Source organism: Leguminivora glycinivorella, chromosome 5, assembly GCF_023078275.1.
Source record: "Leguminivora glycinivorella isolate SPB_JAAS2020 chromosome 5, LegGlyc_1.1, whole genome shotgun sequence".
Lineage (NCBI taxonomy): Eukaryota > Metazoa > Arthropoda > Insecta > Lepidoptera > Tortricidae > Leguminivora > Leguminivora glycinivorella.
Window position 1 is genome coordinate 15,654,901 of NC_062975.1, and position 22,147 is coordinate 15,677,047.

The following is a 22,147-nucleotide window of genomic DNA, read 5'->3' on the forward strand; positions in this document are numbered from 1 at the left end:
ATGTTTGCGTAAGTGATTTTTTAACCTTTTTGTATTATTTTGGGCTACGTGTTTGGGTATCGTGTTTAACGTATGTAGCAAATACCAAGCATGTGAAACCGGTATTTACCTAGGTACTTAAATTAAATGTAAAATATCTAAAGCATTATTCAAAATTTTGTCAATCAAATGTATACTTTTTTGTCCCCTAAACAACCCTCTTGTTTGAGCATGGAAAATCAAAAATACATTATACCTACTTACACCCTATTTTGCGGTATCACTATGATATGACTGTCTTGCATATATCCAAGTCTAGCTACATGACATCATTTTTTTGTCAGGGTTGCACAGTTTATCCAGGCATTAGAATAATAAAATTTACCTCAATAATGCTAAAATTATCCGAACTAAATTCCATTTACAATTACCAAAGTCGGCGAAAGGCCTTTTGTCGTCATTAAAGTAAAGGTTTAACTTTAAAGTTCGAAGGTTATATGCGTGGGCTGAAATGATGTACAGCATGACACTAATTTTACCTGCAGAATAGTTGAATAGTAAAACTTGTTTCTATTTTATATATTTTAATGCACCCCCATTTGTTATTAGGTAGGTATAACTACCCTTTCAAACGGAAACGTTATTTATTTCCATTTCGTTGACCCATCGTTGCCTGTCCAGCTTGTCTGTCTGCCAACGAGTGCTGCTGATGATTCTATACGAGGATTCAATAAGTCTGTGTCTATGTCTCAAGGTTTGGTTATTAGAATTACTCATTTATTATCATGCCTTAATAAGCTAATCAGTGATTAGCTTAATCACACAACCCGTGCAAAATATGGCTTATTTGTTTTATGAGTTTGTTAGTGAAGGAACTCTAATTCCAGTACAATAATAGCATTATAAATGTTTATAATGGATGCACCGGTCGCACGCTCGAAGTGCAAGGTCGAAGCAGCCGTGCTACCAACTTTTGCCAACTATTTTAGCCCTCTGCCATTGCACACAATGCTAATATTTATTACCCGAAGATATCTTTTGGCATGAGCTTCCTTAATCATTTATACTTTTAAAGGTCTCCTTTAAATAACAAGGTGTTTTGCAAGGTAATTTATACATACATACATACAAATATGTCAGTTAAGTAAGTACTGCCGTGTACCTAATTATTGTGTAAATACTTACAAGCGAAGTCAAAGATATATTTACGTTTTTGCCATGAAGACATATCGGCTGATCACTAATCTCTATTATTTACTCGTCGGCTCGTCACTGTCAATAGATACCGTTACTTCGTTTTCACATTATCCGATCCGACATCGGATGTCGGAAAGATTTCAATAGAAAAAACCCAAGATGGCGCCTGTAGGTAATGTATGGGATATCGTTCCGACATCCGATATGGGATCGGACAATGTGAAAACGCACTTAGGCGAACGTTTCTTTTTTTAATTGTTGCATCTTCAATACTTACCTAAATATGAAACTAAGGAACAAAAAAATAAAAAGACAGTCCATACTTAAATAATACGTCTATTTACAACTTCAAATTAAACTAGGGCATATTTTATCTAACACCATACGTCTCAAGATAAATAAAATCGATTATTTTTATTCTCGCGTACACCTTTGTCTACTTGCTGGCTGCTTCCTAGTAATCCTAGTCACTTTTTAATGTCAGCACTCATCAGTCTCATCACAATTCATCATTTCTTATGATTCTTAGTGGCTCTGTAAGGCCCTAGAGAACGTTCGATGCGGAGCGTGCGAACGTGCGTACAATATATGCAACGTCGAGTCAATGAGCTTCAATTGTTTCCCATGCACGCCGCACGCCCCGCCCTGCTGCACGTCCAATATGAGCGTGCACTCAAGCCTTACACTTAGGTAGTCTTCTCCTCTCCAGAGCGACCTCGTACCCGTCGACGGCCTTCATCATGACGTCGAGCTTGACGCGGATCTGCGGCGTGGCGCACGCCTCCGTGTCGCCAACCACGCGGTTGTACCGAAGGATTGAGGACAGCGCCGTTTTGATAGACATCAGGGCGTACTGGTAACCTGGGAGTGAGAAAAGTTGCAATTTAAACGTGAGTCATACCAACAATAAGCTAATTTTACGGTTTTATTTTAAAGAAGCCCATGGCAAGAGCTGTGGTAAGAGCACTCATTGGCAAGAGCGGGTCCAGGGGTCATGGTGCCCTGCTCATGGGACTTACGCTTCGTGTAGAATTTGACCATGTGACCATCCGTGCGAAAAATAAGAAATAAGTATTATAATTTGACCACCACGCAAAAATCTGGCCTCATAATTAACACATTTCAATATTGACGTAATATTATTAAAATTAATATTATTATTGTGAAAGTAGTATGAAATCAATCGCTAGCTGACGGGTTTTCAAAAAGGTAGGCATGCTAACCGATGACTCACTGACTCCTCGTGGCCTTGCAATCAACAAGGTTGTACTTAACTACATCCTCAAACACGATGATTTTAATTTTCCCTGTTTACTAATTTGGTTCCATGAAATTTACCGAAGCTATTATTAATATTTGAAGAGCGTTCGAATTGCCCCGGAAAACCTCCCCTCGCCTGGATATTCACATTGTGGAAAAGACTTATTAGGCAATGGAACACATTATCCAGCGCTGTCCCCTTCGTTCATATCGAGGGCTGTCAGAAGACTTGCTGCACCTCACACCCGATGCAGCTGACTAGCTAAGCTCCCTGAATATTGACATTTAAAATGTAGAAATATATAATAGCCTATTTTAAATTAATGCCATACGACTAAACAAGTAATTAGGTAATTTAATTTATTAATCAAAATGAGAATACTTTTTTACTTGCTCATTATTTACTGAACAACTAGGATGTTACGATATAAGGATATAACGAAGTCCGTCGAATTGAAAACCTCCTTCGAAATCATAAACAACTGTATCAATGTCAGTGCAACATGAGGGAGGGAGGGGATTACGTAAAAAGTGGTCTGAAATCGTTGTTGAGGCCAAAAAAATTTGACCCTTAGTTTGTTTTTCACGGACACCGTGTGCTTGCGTAATGCTTTATAGGTACTTTACTGCTCTAAATGGGCATACAAATTAGATACCAATTCGGTTTTCGGTCTGCTGCTAAAAGATAAATATGACGGCACTCGGCTGTTTCAGATTAAACCGCTCCGGCAGAAATCAGTCCGGGTTGAACTAATCCGCGTCGGGACCCCAGTACTTAGGGTTGCGGTGGGTGCACCAGATGCAAACAATTACACTAATAGGGCAGGGAAATTTAGACCTCCCTGTCATACAACGGACAATCCTAGGATACAGAAATCATAGAGGTATATGCTCATTACACTCACCAATACAGTTCCTTGGTCCGCTGCTAAAAGGTATGAAGGCGCACGGGTGTTTGAGGTTAAAGCGCTCCAGAAGAAACCGGTCAGGGTCGAACTTCTCCGCGTCGGGACCCCAGTACTTTGGGTTGCGGTGGGTGCCCCAGATTGAGACCACTACGCCTGAGCCAGCGGGCAGCACGCGGCCTGACGCTGTATGAAACAGATGAGTGTGAATTCAGAATATGTTCACTCTTTCAACAAGGGCCTCATACCTCTCAAGTAAAGTCGATTAGTCGCCATTTTTATCTTAAGGAAGTAAACTCCACAAGATGTAATTTTTTCGTACTTCTAGTTATTTATCAAAAAAGTTAACATTTCATAACTAAAAATCATCGTTGCATTCAATTGTACCCCATAGTTATGAGTACATTGCTTAAATACAAGCGCGTCACCTTACTGACTAGACCTTTTTATACTGTTATAAACAAATTAAAATGTTCCTCATAATATAATCTATCTTTTATGGAATGCTGGTCAAGGGACAAAATAAGTCAATGGAAAATGAACTGAAAGTTACGATTAACTTACGCAACGTAATTTCTTCGTCAACCTTCCTAATGATGAAGGGTACGGGCGGGAACAGCCGCAGCGTCTCCTTGATCACGCGCTCCAAGTACTTCAGACGAAGCAGGTCCTCCTTCTCGAACAGTCTGTCCGAGTCTCCAAACACGTCGTCCAGTCTAAAGGCAAACCACTTCATAAATCAGAGAAATATCTAAAGCCGCGGCTCGCGAGGCGAGCGACAGATCAAGGTCATTAACACACTCTTAGCTTGACCAAATGCTTTGCCGCTGACGGTAGATATTATGTACCTAAGTTATAATATCGATACGATTTGGTAATCAAACGTTATGGAGATCATATGTTTCTGCTCGTATTCATGAAATATCGCGACACGTTATAAGTTGCTTCTTTTTTAATGGCTATTACTTCTCGGTCTTTTTTCCGAGGTGGATTTAGCCAATGACGATGCTTAGTAAGTAGGTACAACAGTGTACGGTGAGTTAGCACTTGTAAATTGATAGCTAGATTTTACAAGAGCACGTAGACTACCGGCCGTTGACGATAAAATATTATATTATTAATTCTTCATCAGCTTCTCATTACAGCATTAGTTTACTGCATAATAAACTATCGATATTACACTTTGAACAACACTAATGAGCAAAAGAAAAAGAAATTATTCACGACATGAGACCGCTAAGATGGCGCTCGAACCGGAAGTCCTATAAGTTGCATATTAATGAGCAATAAAATATGTGACGCGTAGACCCAGTAAGGTAATTATGTGATTTTCGAGAAAAAACTGTTGAGCAGTAAATGTCTTAGGCCCACTTGCACCAACCACTTAACTCAGGGTTAGTGGGCTGTCATCTGTCAAATTCCATATAAAATGGTGGGTTACCCTCGTTAACCCACCATTTTCGTCAGTGCAAGTGGCCCTTAGGGACCCTAATGACAAAGGCCTGATTTAGACGGCGTGCGAACTCGCATGCGATTTTAGTTACATTGCGGACTGTTGAGGTTACATACAATTTTGCACAGCCATCAAATGCAATGTAATAAAACTCGTATGCGAGTTCTCGTACCGTCTAAATCGGCCCTAAAAGTACGACGGACGATATCAGCCTGTCTTTCGTTACTGTTACCTTTTGTGATAATAGATCTGGTAATTTGGGAGACATTATAATTTTATAGAAAATTTTATGTTCATGGAGTCATTTTTACACTGTTACTGCAGTCTGTAAAGACTTAGCTTGATCCGATTATGCCTTTGTACAGTTCGCATCAGAGAAAACGACCCCTTTTCTCTGCAGCTGACTGTACAATGTACATACCACATCTAAGCAAAAACAAGGTCAATTCACATCTAACTTATTGACCTAGACTTATTTTTACACTGATGAATTGGGAACTTTAATTAATTCCATTGTTGTTCAAGCTTTGAATTTATTTTGATCTTTAGGAACGCGGGTTTTAAGAGGGTGCTATATCTTATACTTTTAAACGAGCAATTCTTGTATATTTATTTATTTATTTATTTATTTATTTATATATATATTTATTTACACTGACGATCTCGGAAACCGCTCTAACGATTTCGCAGAAATTTGTTATGTGGGGGTTTTTGGGGGTGAAAAATCGGTCTAACTTATCCTTAGGTCCCGGAAAACGCAAATTTTCGAGTTTTCATGCGTTTTTCTTCGCGCGCCATCTCGTCAGTAGTTGTACTGTTAAGACAGAATTCTTTCGGTCGATGTAAGTACTATTTATTGCAAACACTAGATGGCGACACAGGTCAAGGCTAAAACGAATAGAAAATACACTATTTGAGTTTTTGTGGCGAAATGCGCGCCATCTCGTGTGGAGTAGTTGTGTTGTTAAGGCTGAGAATTCTTTCGCTCGATGTAGGTACTATTCATTTTTGAACTAGATGGCGACACATGTCAAGGATACAAAACAGAACCGAGCGAAGCTCGGTTGCCCAGATATTCTAAATAAAGTAAGACTTACTCTTCGAGAACTTTCTCCTGAATGTGCGGGTACTTGGCCATCATCTTAAGCGTGTACCCGACGGCGGTTGCCGACGTATCAGTGGCCGCGATGGTCAGGGTTAGGATCTCTTCGCGCAGCTCCATGTTGCTGTAGCCTTTCTCTCCACCGGAAAAGTGGATCAGCAAATCTAGGAACGTCTTGTTGGAATAGTCGGAGAGGTCTGTGAAGATACAGAATTTGTTAAAATTGTAATGTTTTCTATCCATATCAAAACCACTGTATAAATAACGCACCAAATTCATGCTTTGCCTCGAGACGTTGTGCCGCTTTTAATTCATCTCGCTTCTTCATTATAACCTGCAATATATATGGAAATAAATAATTTATCCCAAAACAGTTAGGTTTAATATTTATTAGGTCTGGTGCTGCGACGCGAAACGAAAACGAAACGCCGCGAAAGGTAATAGTCTGGCTCTGTAGCGCCAACACGCAAGAGCGATAGAGATAGATATCTACGAGCATTTCGTTTCGTGAGCGTTTCGTGAGCGTTTGTGCCATTCGGCTACGCACCCTGTTATGGTACTTATGGTAGATATGCATTTTAAGGGAGTTTATGATTTTAGCTGCTGAAACCAAAAGGAGAACACACAAAAGGAAACGCTGAACAAATAATATTTCTGAATTTCTGAATATATTTTGATGTTATCCTTTGGCGTCGAAGTTCGGTTTTTATTACAATAATTGCAGTTGTACAAGGCAAAAAAGCCGGCCAAGAGCGTGTCGGGCCACGCTCAGTGTAGGGTTCCGTAGTTTTCCGTATTTTTCTCAAAAACTATTGAACCTATCAAGTTCAAAACAATTTTCCTAGAAAGTCTTTATAAAGTTCTACTTTTGTGATTTTTTTCATATTTTTTAAACATGTGGTTCAAAAGTTAGAGGGGGGGACGCACTTTTTTTTCCTTTAGGAGCGATTATTTCCGAAAATATTAATATTATCAAAAAATGATCTTAATAAACCCTTATTCATTTTTAAATACCTATCCAACAATATATCGCACGTTGGGGTTGGAATGAAAAAATATATCAGCCCCCACTTTACATGTAGGGGGGGTACCCTAATAAAACATTTTTTTCCATTTTTTATTTTTGCACTTTGTTGGCGTGATTGATATACATATTGGTACCAAATTTCAGCTTTCTAGTGCTTACAGTTACTGAGATTATCCGCGGACGGACGGACGGACGGACGGACGGACGGACGGACAGACAGACATGGCGAAACTATAAGGGTTCCTAGTTGACTACGGAACCCTAAAAAACGAATGAATGATGATATAGAATTGTATTTAGAGGTATTGGAAGACGAGGGCTAGGATCCTAGGAATCATCGTGCCAATTTTTTAGATTTTTTGTGTTAGATTTTTTTTTAAATAAATACTGTAATCTTTACTTATTTCTTTTTCATTCTACGTAGTTTAACATCTGTCTCGTGCACATATGAGTCCTATAATGTATTTGACATCCTTAAGTCATACAAATATGGTACCAAACTTGGAATAGTAGCATAATTAATGCCTCTATATAGATTGAGACCCTATTTTCCTCCAAAGCATGAAGCTACCAAAACCTCAAAAAACTAACATCAAAAATCACGGTGGCCCCACTTCTTAAATCCATCCCTAGGCCCTAAGGACCAATCCCAGCAAAGGAAATCTTTGGTTCAGCAATAGCCGTATAATTCACCCTACAGATGCAACTATAAGTGAACTATGGAGTCGATATTATACATAAATTTGAATAAGGTATTCACTTTTATATTAATAACCATTTAATAACTAAGACTATTACCTATACGTCCCACGGCTGGGCTCAAATTTAACTTGATATGATATTCGTACTCCTCAAATTAGTGAATTAAGTGAAATTAGTGAATTAGATATTTCATTTAATTAGGCAATAGATATTCCTTAAAATTTTGTCTTTTATTGTTAGGTATTAGGTAGGTATAAAACAACAACGGTGGATTCAAAATTTCCAAACACTTACATCATTAGTGAATCCATGTAAGATCCTCAAGCTTTGCTTATGCCTGCGGTACTGCGGAAAGAACTTGTACAGCCAGTCGGGCTGCAGCCACAGGTGGAATATGCGCTCACAGGCCAGCTGCAGGATGTTGTTCAGCTCCACGAGGAACGGGGACTTCTCGTCGTCCTGGGCGTTTATATTCACGCCGAACGCGGTTTCTGTTAGGACAGCAATAGGTTAACCGTTTGTCGGTTTATCAAGTTGTTGGACCCTGAGTTTCTTACTATTACAAGCTTTTAAGTAAAGGTCAAAAGTAAGCCTAAAGTTTAAGTCACAGAACGGACTCTCCACGATACATTGGTTAAAGATTTTTAAGAAAATACCTTTAGCTGTCGGCGGCGTCAGCAAAGGGTGCTATTCGTAGCCTTTTGATACGAATCTAATATTTACATACGTGATGAAAGGCCAGAAACTGAGCTTGTCTGCCCCAGCCCGCTGTTCCAGCTTGTCAGCCAGCTTCATACTAAGCTCCGCGAAGACCAACAAGTTATAGACATACCGCAAACAGAGTCAAGAGTGTAGGAGCTAATGAATGGCCAGACACTGAGCTTGCCCGCACCAGCACGCTGGCCCAGTTTGTCAGCCAGCTTCATACTTTGCTCGGCGAAGACTGGCACGAAGCTATCCACGATCTTAGGGCTGAAAGCTGGCACGAGGATCTTTCGTCGTGGTCTCCATATTGATACTGAAGAAACATAAGGAGTGAGTAAGAGAATGGTATCGAGTTGGATCAGTCAGTGCGTTTTCACATTATCCGATGCGACATCGGATCTATCATGTAGGACCGCTATCCCATACATTACTGGCGCCATTTTGGCTTTTTTCCATTGAAATCCTTCCGACATCTGACATCGGATAGGATAATGTGAAAACGGACTAACTCTGATTTTGACTAATATTGTTACACTTTCTCCGTCCAGTCTGTATTGCAGACTTAGTTTAGTTAGACGATTTATTAGCTAATACACGAAGAAAAATCATTTAGGTAGGTATACTGTTTTCATTATCAGAGCCTCTAACATGAGTTATTGAGATTTTGGAATACGTAAACGTCAGAAATATGCATATAGTAAGTATTTACGTAACTACGTAATACTAATTTGGTTCTGGAGTAAGTAACCGTTTGAGGCGAGCATTGAAAAAGTGAAATTATTATAGCCGTCACTGTATAAGTGCGTTATCACATTACCCGATCCTATATCGGATGTAGGAAGGATTTCAAAGGCAAAAATCAAAGATGGCGGCTTACATTTACATGTATGGGATATCGGTCCAACATCCCATATCGGATCGGATAATGTGAAAACGCCCTAAGATGTAGAGTAAACAAATAATGTGACATTCATTCCAAATACTTACTTAAGTATTTATTCAAAACTTTCTCCTAAACATGCTAAATACTAAACAATGCGTACCTGGAGCAAATATCGCCCCGTAGCCAATAATCTTCCGTAGGAATCGGTGCAGGTCATCCTTCTCCAAACACGTCTTCAGCACCACTTCAAGATCCACAGGGTCCAGGGCAACTATTGAAAGGATTCATTAATTACTAAACCTTATTATTTTAATACCGCTTAGATGCCAAACAAGAATTTAAGTGGCCCTCCTGATGATAGTTGCTATCGGAACATATTAAACCCTAAAAATTTTAAACTTGTGTTATAAAAAATTGTGCTCTTTTTAACCGCCTTCCAAATCTCAAAGGAAGGGGTTTTCAATTCGTCTGTATTTTTTTTTTAACGTTTGTTCCTCGATATCTCCGTCGTTACTGGAGCGATTTTGAATTTTTTTTTTATTGAATTGGTAAGATTGGTCCCATTTTTCTCAGGACCCAGTTCTGATGATGGGATCCTGGAGAAATCGAGGGAACTCCTCAAATCTGAAAGGCATACATATGGTGATTTTTGTGTTTTTAAAGGAACAGCATGCATTTACGTACGGAACAGTGACATTTGGTGCAGTGGAACTCCTGATGATGGTCAGAATGGAACTCCTCAAATCTGAACGGCACACTTAAAGTGACTTTGGTATTTTTATAAGAACAGCATGCACTTACGTCCAGAACAGTGACATTTGGTGCAGTGGAACTGCTGATGATGGTCAGAACGGAACTCCTCAAATCTGAACGGCACACTTATAGTGACTTTGGTATTTTTATAAGAACAGCATGCACTTACGTCCAGAACAGTGACATTTGGTGCAGTGGAACTGCTGATGAAGAGTGAGCCGCCCCTGGTTAGAGTTCCGTTCTGATAATCATTCTCATCTGTAAGTACTTCAGAATCATGCATATTTCAAAATTGGTTCAGAAATGACGGAGATATCGAATAACAAACATTAAAAAATGTACAGACTAATTGATAACATAATCCAACATTAAATTTTCAAATTTTGAAAGTATTTATCACCAGAACCCCAAAAAAAAGGCGGTATTTTATTCTAAAACAATTGTAAAACGAATCTTAAAAAAAGATCATATGTTGATTTGAAAACAGTGAAATATTCATTTAACATATAATATTTATATAAGAAAGTTAAAAATGTAAATATCTTACGATTTGTAGCACCTAAGACACTCGAAAGTACTTCAACATTTAGTAAAAATTTTTACTAAATATCCACCATCTAATATTTTAAATTCGTTGTCTGGTTTTAAAGATATTCAGACATAACTTTTCTCATACAAATGTATCAAGTAGGGTGACCACACTATGTCGGCTCCTGATTTTCCCCACCTTCCCATTGTCATATTGAGATTGGGGAGTTTCGTTCAATTTTGATAATAGTTTATATTAAACTAATACCATATTAATTCTCCATCTGCAAACTGTTTTTAGGTTATGTTCTTGGCCTAGTGATGATGTGTATTGTGTAATTTTTATCGACGTCAAGATAATAACCATATCGACATTCATGCATTAAAAAGGACATGAATGATAATTGGTAAGAAACAAAGAATATAATACTTCACCAGTAAGAAACCAATAGAATCTAATCGTGCTAACAGATGAGCGTACCGGATTTGTAAGTGGGAGCGAGAAAATAATAACTATTTCTCGCTCCCATTTACAAGCTAGCAAGCATCCATATGGATGACCTTGGTGCGGTACGGTGCTCGTACGGTCATGTGTAAGCAGCTTTACAGCGTGCGTAGCCGAATGGCATTACTCCGACGCCAAACGAAAACGAAACGCCGTGCCAGTTAGTCTGGCTCTGTCGCGCCAGTACGCACGAGCGATATAGATGTCGATATGGTTATTATCGTGACGTCGATAAAAATTACACAATACACATCATCACTAGGCCAAGAACATAACCTAAAAACAGTTTGCAGATGGAGAATTAATATGGTATTAGTTTAATATAAACTATTATCAAAATTGAACGAAACTCCCCAATCTCAATATGACAATGGGAAGGTGGGGAAAATCAGGAGCCGACATAGTGTGGTCACCCTACTTGATACATTTGTATGAGAAAAGTTATGTCTGAATATCTTTAAAACCAGACAACGAATATAAAATATTAGATGGTGGATATTTAGTAAAAATTTTTACTAAATGTTGAAGTACTTTCGAGTGTCTTAGGTGCTACAAATCGTAAGATATTTACATTTTTAACTTTCTCAAAACGTGTGGACTGAGTGAGCACTTACAAAAATTTATTATAAAAAAACCTGACACGTTAGTGGTTCGTTTTGTATTTTACAAATTCCCATTTCACTTTTACTAAACTATACACATATAATAGCGGTCTAAATCTTATGTTTTTCATCAAAATTCAGCTTTTCAAAAGTGTGAGGATTGAGTGAGCATAAGAAACTATTTGTAAAAAATTAAATACGTCACTAGGTGATCTAATATTTATAGAGGTAGGTTGGCCTATTTTTTACTAAATGTTAGTATATAAATATTATATGTTAAATGAATATATTCACTGTTTTCGTTGGTAGTTTGTGAGAACTGAGTGAGCACATGTTAATGGCTGTATCTTTTGATTTATCTTTTTACAAATTCAGAGATTCGTTTAGAAAATTTCAGCATCGAATGCTCGCAGAAAATTCGCCTTAGGTATTGTCGCAATGCATTACAAGGCGATGCACTTTGCCTGTACGTACCCAATAGGCAGTCTTATTTAAATTTTAGCTGTATCACATGCGAACATAAATTTTCAGTAGTGGAAATGGAGCGAAGTGCCAAAATAACTAATTAGAGAATACAAGTCTCTAATAAGAACATTTATTTTTTATTTTTAGAGAAGGAGTCTAAGTACAGATTAAGGGCCGGTTGCACCAAACCGTCTGTCACCGTTAAAGCGTTTGTTAAATTTTATTGTATGAGAAGTTCCATAGACGTCTGCTGCGTGACGATGATGTAAGTATCTGTCAGATGTGGTTGACGCAACTGGCCTTAAATATCTCAGAAAAAGTACTTACGAAAATAAAGAATGTGGCCAAGCCAACCTCTGATCATGCCATCGTTTTCCATGGCCGTGTAACTAAGTTCCTTGAGGGACGACATGATATCTGGAAAAGAACACCTGATTGTTTATTTTCATCCGTAACCACATCACTATCATTACACCTTATACTTAAAACAAAGTCTCACGTAGCCAGTTCTCCAGAAACTTTCTGTTTCTCACAGCTAAACTGTGGAATGGATTGAAATGGAATGAAAATGTGGTATTTCCCGACCGATATGACGGTCTTCAAAACTTCAGAAGAGCGTACCTACTTCTATCTTAAAGGAAGTCAACACCAGTATTTATGTATATACAGAGTGGGTCCTGTAACAAAGGCGAAGAATTGAACTGTAGGCTATTCTCCTTATACTGATCAACATTTGTTCAGTGACTTTTAAAAATTATGAAGTCTTTAAATTTTTAATTTTTCATACAAAATAAATATTAGCTTCAATGTACGCCATTATTGTTGTCATTGACGTTGTCTGTCACACTTTAGACTTAACAGAATTCGCAATACATTACCTCTTAGAAAAAACTTTCAAGGGTGATAAAAATCAAAATACAAGTTATTTTTAAAAGTCGCCGAACAAATGTTGATCAGTATAAGGAGAATAGTCTAGAGTTCAATTCTTCGCCTTTGTTACAGGCCTCACTCTGTATATATATATATATATATATATATATATATATATATATATATATATATATATATATATACACCGACGATATCGGAAACCGCTGTAACGATTTCGCTGAAATTTGTTGTGTGGGGGTTTTCGGGGGTGCAAATCCATCTAGCTTAGCCTTAGATCTCCGAAAACGCGAATTTTCGAGTTTTCATGCTTTTTTCCGACCGCGCATCGGCTCCGCAAACTCAGTCGTAAGAGGTCGGTCTAGAGTTCGCAAGCACATCGCAGGTGTCAGGGTTTCGAATCCCGGCCAGAAATTAAGTTTTTTTGTATTTATAAGAGTTTTTTTTATCTTAAGACGTGATATAATAAAATAAGACCGAGCGGAGCTTGGTCGCCCAGATATTGTTGTATTGATATAAGTAGATACCTAGGTTCCAAATTGTTATGATTATGACCTTTAAATAAATGAATTCTAATACATATCATAAAAGTGCGGAAAAAATAATATTCGAACGAAATATCGACACGAGTTACGACTACCACTAGCACCAAAGAGAATATAATCACTACCTTCGCACTTGTATCGTACAACGTATTATATGTGGTACATTATGAATTATGACCATTTGAAATAGGCACATAAAGTAGATACTACTTTGCGCACTAATGCAAGAAAGTACAGAGATGTTAAAAAATAGGTAGTGCAATGTATTTAAATACAAAATGCAAATACTTTGGTTTTTTACCTATTTCAAATAAAAATACAAACAAAATAGTTTTACAAAAAGGTATTTGAAACACAAAATGCAAAATAGGTATTTTCAAAATACCTTTATTCAAATAAAATACTTTTTTGACATAAGGTCAGTGCGGGCAAGACCGGCATAGTTTATTTGAAATAAAGTTTGAGTGGATAAAACTCTATAATTAATGCAGTCTGGCGTAATGCGCATGGTCCTATGGGATAGCAAATATTATATTTTACAAAGTTTTTACAGTATTTTGGTGAAATAAGGTACATTTAAGTGATAAAAATCAATTTTTTTAAGGCTCGGCGGGTTGACCGTTCTCCCGCGATGAGCACGGAAAGACCGTCTAGTGCTTGTTGTCGCGTAGGTAATTTCATATGAGACTAGGTTCCAAAATCATGATCATTGTTATTTTACGTAACAACGGGGCAGAATGTGCTAGATAATTATTAAAATAACGTTGAAATTTTGAACATATAAGTATTTTTCTATTTATAAGGCAAGACCGGCATATGTCCCGTAGATGGGGTTCATAACCTTTTCTTTTCAGGTCCAGATATTGCATAATACTGTTTTTCCAACGAACACCAGCGAATACAATTTAGTCACGATATTACAGGCTCATATAAATCCAACTACTTATCTGTTTTTGAAACTATATTATTAAGAAAACGTAATAGGATATTAAGATACGTGAATTAGTTTGGTAACATTTCTTAGCAATGCTTGGTTTTGCTTTAGTCACTACAGTTTATATGAATGAATGCGTTATTTTTTTTTTCATCATACTCGCACACTAAATGTGATTTTGCATGCAGGCGGAGCGTGAGTTATAGAAAAATCGTTCTCCCAAGGGAGTTATGAAATTTCTAGTACTGTATTCAATTTTTTTTATCTTTTTACATATTTTTATATTGCAAGTGTGATGAAAAACATTGTGTGTAACTCGGGGAGTATGAATATTACAAACTCGAGTCTTTAAATCGCTCTGGCATGCCGTCGCGATTTAACTTACTCTCGTTAGTAATATTCAAGTTCCTTCCCTTGATGCACAATGTACTATTAAATGCTAAATAAAAAAATACTACCCACTATTTATCCATTACAGCCTTTGTTAAAATACGTCAAATTGGCATTGTTGATACCAAGTAATTTTTTTTACAAGGGCATTTTAAAGTCGTTATTTAATCGCAAGTAGGCTTAGTTCTGTTCACCACTTATAATTCTTCACAACTATGTCATTTTTATTTAATACTTTCGAATGATATTAGTAACACCATACGAATCATTACCAAAACTGTATTTCGAAGTTAAAATCAAAAACGGTACAATTATCATAAGCCAAAAACGTACTTATATATTGATATTGTTTACACTCGACTTATTTCCAATAAAGCCTAAAAAAGGTTGGCAACTCCTTGTTTATCGTATGCCGGTCTTGCCTTTCTCTTTTATGCCGGACTTTCTGAGTAGGCACAATTTCTAAGTTACATATTTCAGAACATAAAACAAGAAATTGAACGCGTTTTGAGTAGATTAATAGTACTAGTCAGAAAGAACGGTTATTAAATGAGTACGTTACATATATGATATACAAATATACTGCTTCTATTTTATTCTAATTTTTTGCGGAACCATGTTGAACTCGATGCTCGAGTTCGAAACACGAATCAAGTTTATTGTTAACTAGTGTTCGTCTTAGGGATATGTATTGAAGACCAATGGCTTAAGGATGAAAAACTGATATACCTTCGGAGGTGTGAGAGGCGTAGATATATAAACACAAAAGTTATAGTCAATAGACGGTCTTTCCGGGTAGACGGTCTTCCCCACACTGACCTTAAGGTAAAACTTTTATTTTAAAGATGTGTTTAAAACACAGAATCACCAGAGAGCCCAGAAACCGCCTGGCTCTATAAAATTAACACGTTAAAAAGTTAAGCCAAAAATGGACTGTCTTTTACCTAATATTATAAAAATCTAATGAAAGAGTTATATCCAGAGATCGGAAAAATTTGTATCATTGCTCGCAATAATGTGGACATGTCTCCAAAATTAATCAAATAATTAATCATTTAATTAATTTCTTACTTGACATATAATTTGATTCCTAAGTCAATAAATACAAAAGTTTGTTAAAGTGTAGATTTATTAAACTAGTTATAAATAAATATAAGTAGTTGTAAATGCCCCGCGGCAAGGCCAAAGGTCGCAGGTTCGAGTCCTGCCGGAGGTGTGAATTTTTCCATTTTTCCTTTAATTAAAAAATATGTAATATCGCTCGCAGACGTTTCTGCATGATAAAGAAAACAAATTTAGTTATAAATAAATAAAAAATAATAAATAAATAAATAAATAAATAAATAAATATAGGACATTCTTACACAGATTGACTGAGTCCCACGGTAAGCTCAAGAAGGCTTGTGTTGCAGGTACTCAGACAACGATATACATATATAATATATAAATACTTATATACATAGAAAACATCCATGACTCAGGAACAAATATCTGTGCTCATCACACAAATAAATGCCTTTACCGGGATTCGAACCCGGGACCGCGGCGTAGCAGGCAGGGTCACTAGCGACTGCGCCAGACCGGTTGTCAACTAGTTCGTCTATTTCTCTAGATATAAGACCTCCGTGGATTCACTTTTTCTTAATATATTCAAATTACAGTCGTATTTGCCGTACCTAAATTACGTACGTACCTTACCTAAACGGCAGCAAAATTAAATAATGGCATGTTCTTTACTGATGAGTACCCAATATCGCCAGTTTAAAAACTAATTAATGGCGAAAATTGAATTTAATATAATACGACGTGAAAATGGTACGTATGCGTATATACCTATACTATTTATATTGATGTAAATTCAAACAACTATGCAGATACTAAATCCCGATTTTGAGGTTATCGCCCACAACTTAGAACAGAAAATAACTCTAAATTTTATTATTATAATAATATTCCTATAAAACTACTTAAGTTTGCCCCATTAACATCAGTGGATTGCGAGCGGAGTTTTTCAGAACTTAAGTATGTTTTTGATGTAAAAAGAAATAAACTGACTGCTGAAAATTTGGAAAAAATACTGATTATTTTATTTAATAAATCTATACTTTAAAAAACTTTTTCTAATCCCGAACTGTTATTCGTCATTTACAGGGTCGTGCACAGATCTTTAAAACCCTACATAAAGGGCTATTCCCCAAAGCCAGCGTCCGCCGACTTTCCGCGCATGCGCGCAGTATCGAAAAAACTGAAAACGCATTGTTTGGCTCTGTAACCATGGCAACGCCTTATAACGACACTGCGGGCGTGCGCGGGAAGGCTTTGGGCAGCCGAGCTGACAGTGCAAACCTTTGAGTCAAAATACAGGAAACAGTGTGAATTTCACGAAAGTTATTCAAGAAAACTATTAAAAACTAAGTGCATGGTCGTAGAAAAAGTATTGTATGCAACGGTGTTTAACTGAGTCAAAAAATACTCGTGGCGTCTCAATAACAATTTTCGGCTTCGCCTCAAATTGTTACCCACGCCACTCGTCTTTTTTGACCTTCTTTAAACGCCTGTTGCATAAAATACTATTTGTATTTATTGACTAGGAATCAAATTATATGTCAAGTAAGAAATTAATTAAATGATTAATTATTTGATTAATTTTGGAGACATGTCCACATTATTGCGAGCAATGACGCAATTTTTTCCGATCTCTGGACTTATATCGCAATATGTATGAAATATGAAACAAAAATCCTAAAATAATAGTAATATTAATTAAGCATAATACATTACAGCTGTACTAAATAGAATTGCCTACAGTCATTAGGTACTTATACGAATCATATGGATTTTCCCCGATTTTTCAATGTTCACGGTCAGGCCAGCACTGAAAATAAGTGTTTTTGTAAAACATTAAATTAAGCGCTTCCGAACATGTTGTCCCGGTCAGTACATTACTTAGGCAGACAAAGAAAAAATGTAATACGCGCTCGGTACCATCTATCTTACGTCAAAAAGTGACAAACAGCATTTTGTATTTTTAAGTGGTAGAAAATGCAAAATACTTGCACTAAAAAGTATTTCAAATAAAATACAAAATAGTTTTCGATAAAAGTATTTAAAATACCAAATACAAAATAGGTATTTTGTATTCCTATTTGAAATGCTTTTATTTCAAACAGTTAACATCTCTGAGAAAGTAGCACCATAATATGTACTGTAAACAACTATTATCGGGCTCAGGAGAATAAACAAGAAATAAAAAGGTGCGCAAGCGCACACTGCCGGCTTAAAGAATGCGGTATTCTCGTTGCGCCGTAATAACATAATTGAAAAAACCGGCCAAGAGCGTGTCGGGCCACGCTCAGTGTAGGGTTCCGTAGTTTTCAGTATTTTTCTCAAAAACTACTGAACCTATCAAGTTCAAAACAATTTTCCTAGAAAGTATTTATATTTTTCTACTTTTGTGATTTTTTTCATATTTTTTAAACATATGGTTCAAAAGTTAGAGGGTGGGGACGCACTTTTTTTTCCTTTAGGAGCGATTATTTCCGAAAATATTAATATTATCGAAAAAGGATCTTAGACAACCCTTATTCATTTTTAAATACCTATCCAACAATATATCACACGTTGGGGTTGAAATGAAAAAAAAAATCAGCCCCCACTTTACATGTAGGGGAGGGTACCCTAATAAAACATTTTTTTCCATTTTTTATTTTTGCACTTTGTCGGCGTGATTGATATACATATTGGTACCAAATTTCAGCTTTCTAGTGCTAACGGTTTCTGAGATTATCCGCGGACGGACGGACGGACGGACGGACGGACGGACGGACGGACGGACGGACGGACGGACGGACAGACATGGCGAAACTATAAGGGTTCCTAGTTGACTACGGAACCCTAAAAATCATACCGCACTTACGGCTGAAGTAAAGTATCGCAGTCGTCATAATCAGACAAAGGCAAAATTTGTTTTTTTTTTTATCACTCAGAACGTCTGCGAGCAATACCACTTACATATTTTTAAATTAAAGGAAATAATTTTTAAGAAAAAAAACCCGCCGCCTGGTAAAAGCTACTTGCTAATATTGGTTTATGTAGAAATGTGTAGCTCTTTTTTAAAACTGCTTTTAATGCTTTAATAATTTGATGGCAACACAAATAAATATACGTATACCGTTAAGGTTTGAGGAGTTTCCTCAATCCCTCATGAATCCGATTATAATAAATCGAAACTTGACAAAATTTGACTACTTAAATGATGAAATACTTAAAAAAAGCTCTTTCATTTGATATGTAACACAATATAGTTCAAAACATTTTCATTTTTAATTTTCACTTTTACCCCCCAAAACTGGCCCCTATATATTAAATTTTCTTAATTTAAATTAGGTACATGTCCGTCTTTGGGTTACAGGTTAACATTTGTGCCAAATTTCAAGTTAATCGGTTCATTAGTTTTGGAGATAATTGCCTGTGACAGACGGACAGACAGACCGGTAATCCTATAAGGATTTCGTTTTTTTTTTTTCAGTTTAGAGGTACGGAACCCTAAAAATCGAAATTTTGGAAAGTTTCAGTCGTTTTATCAGTAAGTAGGTCAGTGAAAGCAGCTACCATACCCTATTCTGCTTCGCGAAAACGGTCTTAGAAGACCTTTCAAAATGAAAATTGGCGTTTACAGATTTTGGATTTTTATTTCCTTGTCAATCAATCTTTATGTATACCTACTCGTACCTAATACCTAAGAATACATGTGACACTTAGTTCTTGTCAAACAACGAACTTTGTTTATTTAGGTAGGTACTCACCCTCCGTGGTTCCCGTGAATTTGTGTGTAATCCCAATAAAAGGTAGCTCTTCCTTCCCTCCTGTAATTTTGGAGGCAAGAGCGTACATCCTCCGTCTCCGATACCGAAACGCGACCAGCCACAACAACGGCAAAACCAAAAACAACCACACAACCAACATAATGTCCACAAACTTTTTTAAAAAGTCCTAAAACTATTTTTAAAACTCTTCCAAAAATTTTTAAAATTACGTTTTAAATTCATTCAGTGAAGCGCTCCCGAAATTCACTGAAAAACTTATAACATGCAGTGTTTTTCGAAAATAGTGCATACAAAGCGTGAGAGCATCGGCGTCCGAGAGCAAAATGATCGCGATTGTCGATAACATATGTTTATAAGAGGGTTTTCCTCTCTGTGATGTTTACAGTCCGATTCCCCGACGGGGTCGGTCAGTTCACAGTGCGTCCACTCGGAAACCAATTCGAAATTACAGTTTGATAAAAAAATTACATTTTATTATCATTTGCTCGTGTGTCTTGCTCGCGCCTGTACAAATAAACACGAGCGAACTGCAAAATGACATCTATACAATGCTACGTCCGAATTGGCCTCTAGGAAGCTACGGTTAAACCATTTAAATGACCCTTAACTACTGCAGCGAACAATGAATGAATACTTAGTTGCCGATTTAGATGGTCCTTGAATAAAACATGCATTGCTTTGAAATGGGTTTTATTATGGTGGTTGCTTAGCTATTCCTTTTAAAGCATCTGACAAAAAGATTTATTTAGTTGAGTTACCAAAATTACGGAACATGTTCATAGAAGTTTCCGGAAATGTCGTAGGTACCTGTACTTCGTATCCTTGGGTATTTCCCTGATTTTTTAGGAAGGTATGTAATAGCGGTTAACAAACGCGGCACTAGGCTGGAATGATGATGATATCTTTGGTATTTATTTAGATAGACAACACAACATGACTAAGGTTGTTAACAACTAATCAGTCGTAAAATTATATAGGAACTCCCTTGAGGTCAACTCATTTAACGTTCACTACCTAGTTACTCTATAATCTTATTGCTAATTAGTCATTACGTATGAATGGAGAGCTTGATCTTATCAAGAGTAATATAAAACAATTTATTTTATTACTAATGTAGAATTCCAAATAGGGGAAATATTGTAAATAAAAAAGGCCAGTAATTACAGGTCTTCAGGCCCGAAATCATTGATTGCGTATGAGGAACGTTATGCTTATGAAAGTGAGTGAAACAAAAATGGTTTCTCAGGACCGTAGCAGATGAAAATTCGTGATCTCTGCCCACCCCTCTGGGAAAAAGGCGTGGGTATATGTATTTGACGAGGTGAAGCCGATAATGTTTAAAAACCCTCGAGAAACATATTGCTACTTAATTACATTTTTGGCAGCAGTTTCGCGATCCAACTCAAGAACTTTAGAAAACTCCATTTCTGAATAACTGCACCAAGGATTTGCATATTAATGATCCATTATTTTAGTTTATCTAGACTGTATTAACGGGTAGAGTTTGTTATCTAACTGCAGCGGCATTTTTAGTGGCTACAGCATGGGTAACTTTTCGTCGCAGTAAAAAAAACAACCTTAATTTTAAAACACAACAAACAGCTGTTAGTTGTAGCACTTTTCTTCCGTGCTAAGAGGGATCCAAACAGTATTCTTTTCTATTATGGGACCAGTGGGCTATTTTACCATAGTGACATTGACACTTGAGAATGAATATTCTGTGCCTATAATAAAGTAGCTAAAGTTGATAAAGTAGCTAACATTTTTACTCAGCGTCAAAATTTCTTTGTTAAACAGGCAATGAACGGCGAAGTGTCACTGTCGGGCGACAATTGATAGTACTTATTGTGAAATAGGCCACAGAGTTGCAAAATTTTCTGCAAGTAGGGAATATTGGAATTATTTATATTGCTTGTACTACTATCCCTATAACATTTCCCCATATTCGGTACCAATTCTGTATAGGAAAAACTAGAACAGATATTTATTTGACGTCGGGAAATGAAACAGAGTGTGGTATTCACGGCTATCCACCGGATAGCCATTTATTCTCTTAAACTTTCACATTTACAGAGATATTCTACATTATGAACATCATAGGCATTATATTGTCATTAATAACAAAGAAAATTAGGCGTGATATATACAGAGGATTTAAAATTGTATTGAAAATTCTGTTTGCATTTAGATATTTATAAGCACTATACAACTTTACATAATTTGAAGTAAGCACATTTGAATAGGTTAGCATCTATATATATTAATAATATGTTATGTATAACCTCACTGTTATTGCGTATAAGTGCAAGATTTACATTATATCGGGAATAAGGCTAAAGACTTGTGTTCGCTCTGTTTAGTAATATATTATGCTAGAGTAAAAAGAGAGCTTTTAAAATAAACCGTGTATACTTAAAGACTAACCCTCCTTTAGTAAGTCATCTATCTAGCCACAAGCATTAGTTATCATTTCTCAAATGAAATATTCTAACGCCTAA

General features: G+C 36.7%; 1 protein-coding gene across 2 annotated transcripts; it reads right to left on the minus strand.

Annotated features, from left to right (window-relative positions):
* Positions 1–1,704: 1,704 nt before the first annotated feature.
* LOC125226659 (cytochrome P450 4c3-like) lies at positions 1,705–20,155 on the minus strand. 2 transcript variants are annotated; one of them, XM_048130707.1, is made up of 10 exons: positions 19,629–20,155; positions 12,394–12,483; positions 9,374–9,484; positions 8,554–8,643; positions 7,920–8,116; positions 6,167–6,230; positions 5,892–6,093; positions 3,906–4,057; positions 3,342–3,527; positions 1,705–2,037 (listed from the first exon to the last, which is right to left on the minus strand). In XM_048130707.1, exons 1-10 carry the CDS (start codon positions 19,786–19,788, stop codon positions 1,850–1,852), a joined length of 1,440 nt encoding a protein of 479 aa, XP_047986664.1. In that variant the 5' UTR covers positions 19,789–20,155; the 3' UTR covers positions 1,705–1,849. The 2 variants fall into 2 exon arrangements, with proteins under 2 accessions (XP_047986664.1, XP_047986663.1); XM_048130706.1 differs by having other exon boundaries at positions 8,458–8,643.
* Between the last annotated feature and the right edge of the window lie 1,992 nt (positions 20,156–22,147).

Excerpts from the sequence above, each read along its gene's own strand:
- LOC125226659 (XM_048130706.1), bottom strand. The coding sequence starts at position 19,788 with ATGTTGGTTGTGTGGTTGTTTTTGGTTTTGCCGTTGTTGTGGCTGGTC. Across the intron at positions 6,231-7,919 it reads TACATGGATTCACTAATGAT|GTTATAATGAAGAAGCGAGA; the intron begins GTAAGTGTTTGG and ends TATATATTGCAG. Across the intron at positions 6,094-6,166 it reads CGAGGCAAAGCATGAATTTG|ACCTCTCCGACTATTCCAAC; the intron begins GTGCGTTATTTA and ends GTATCTTCACAG.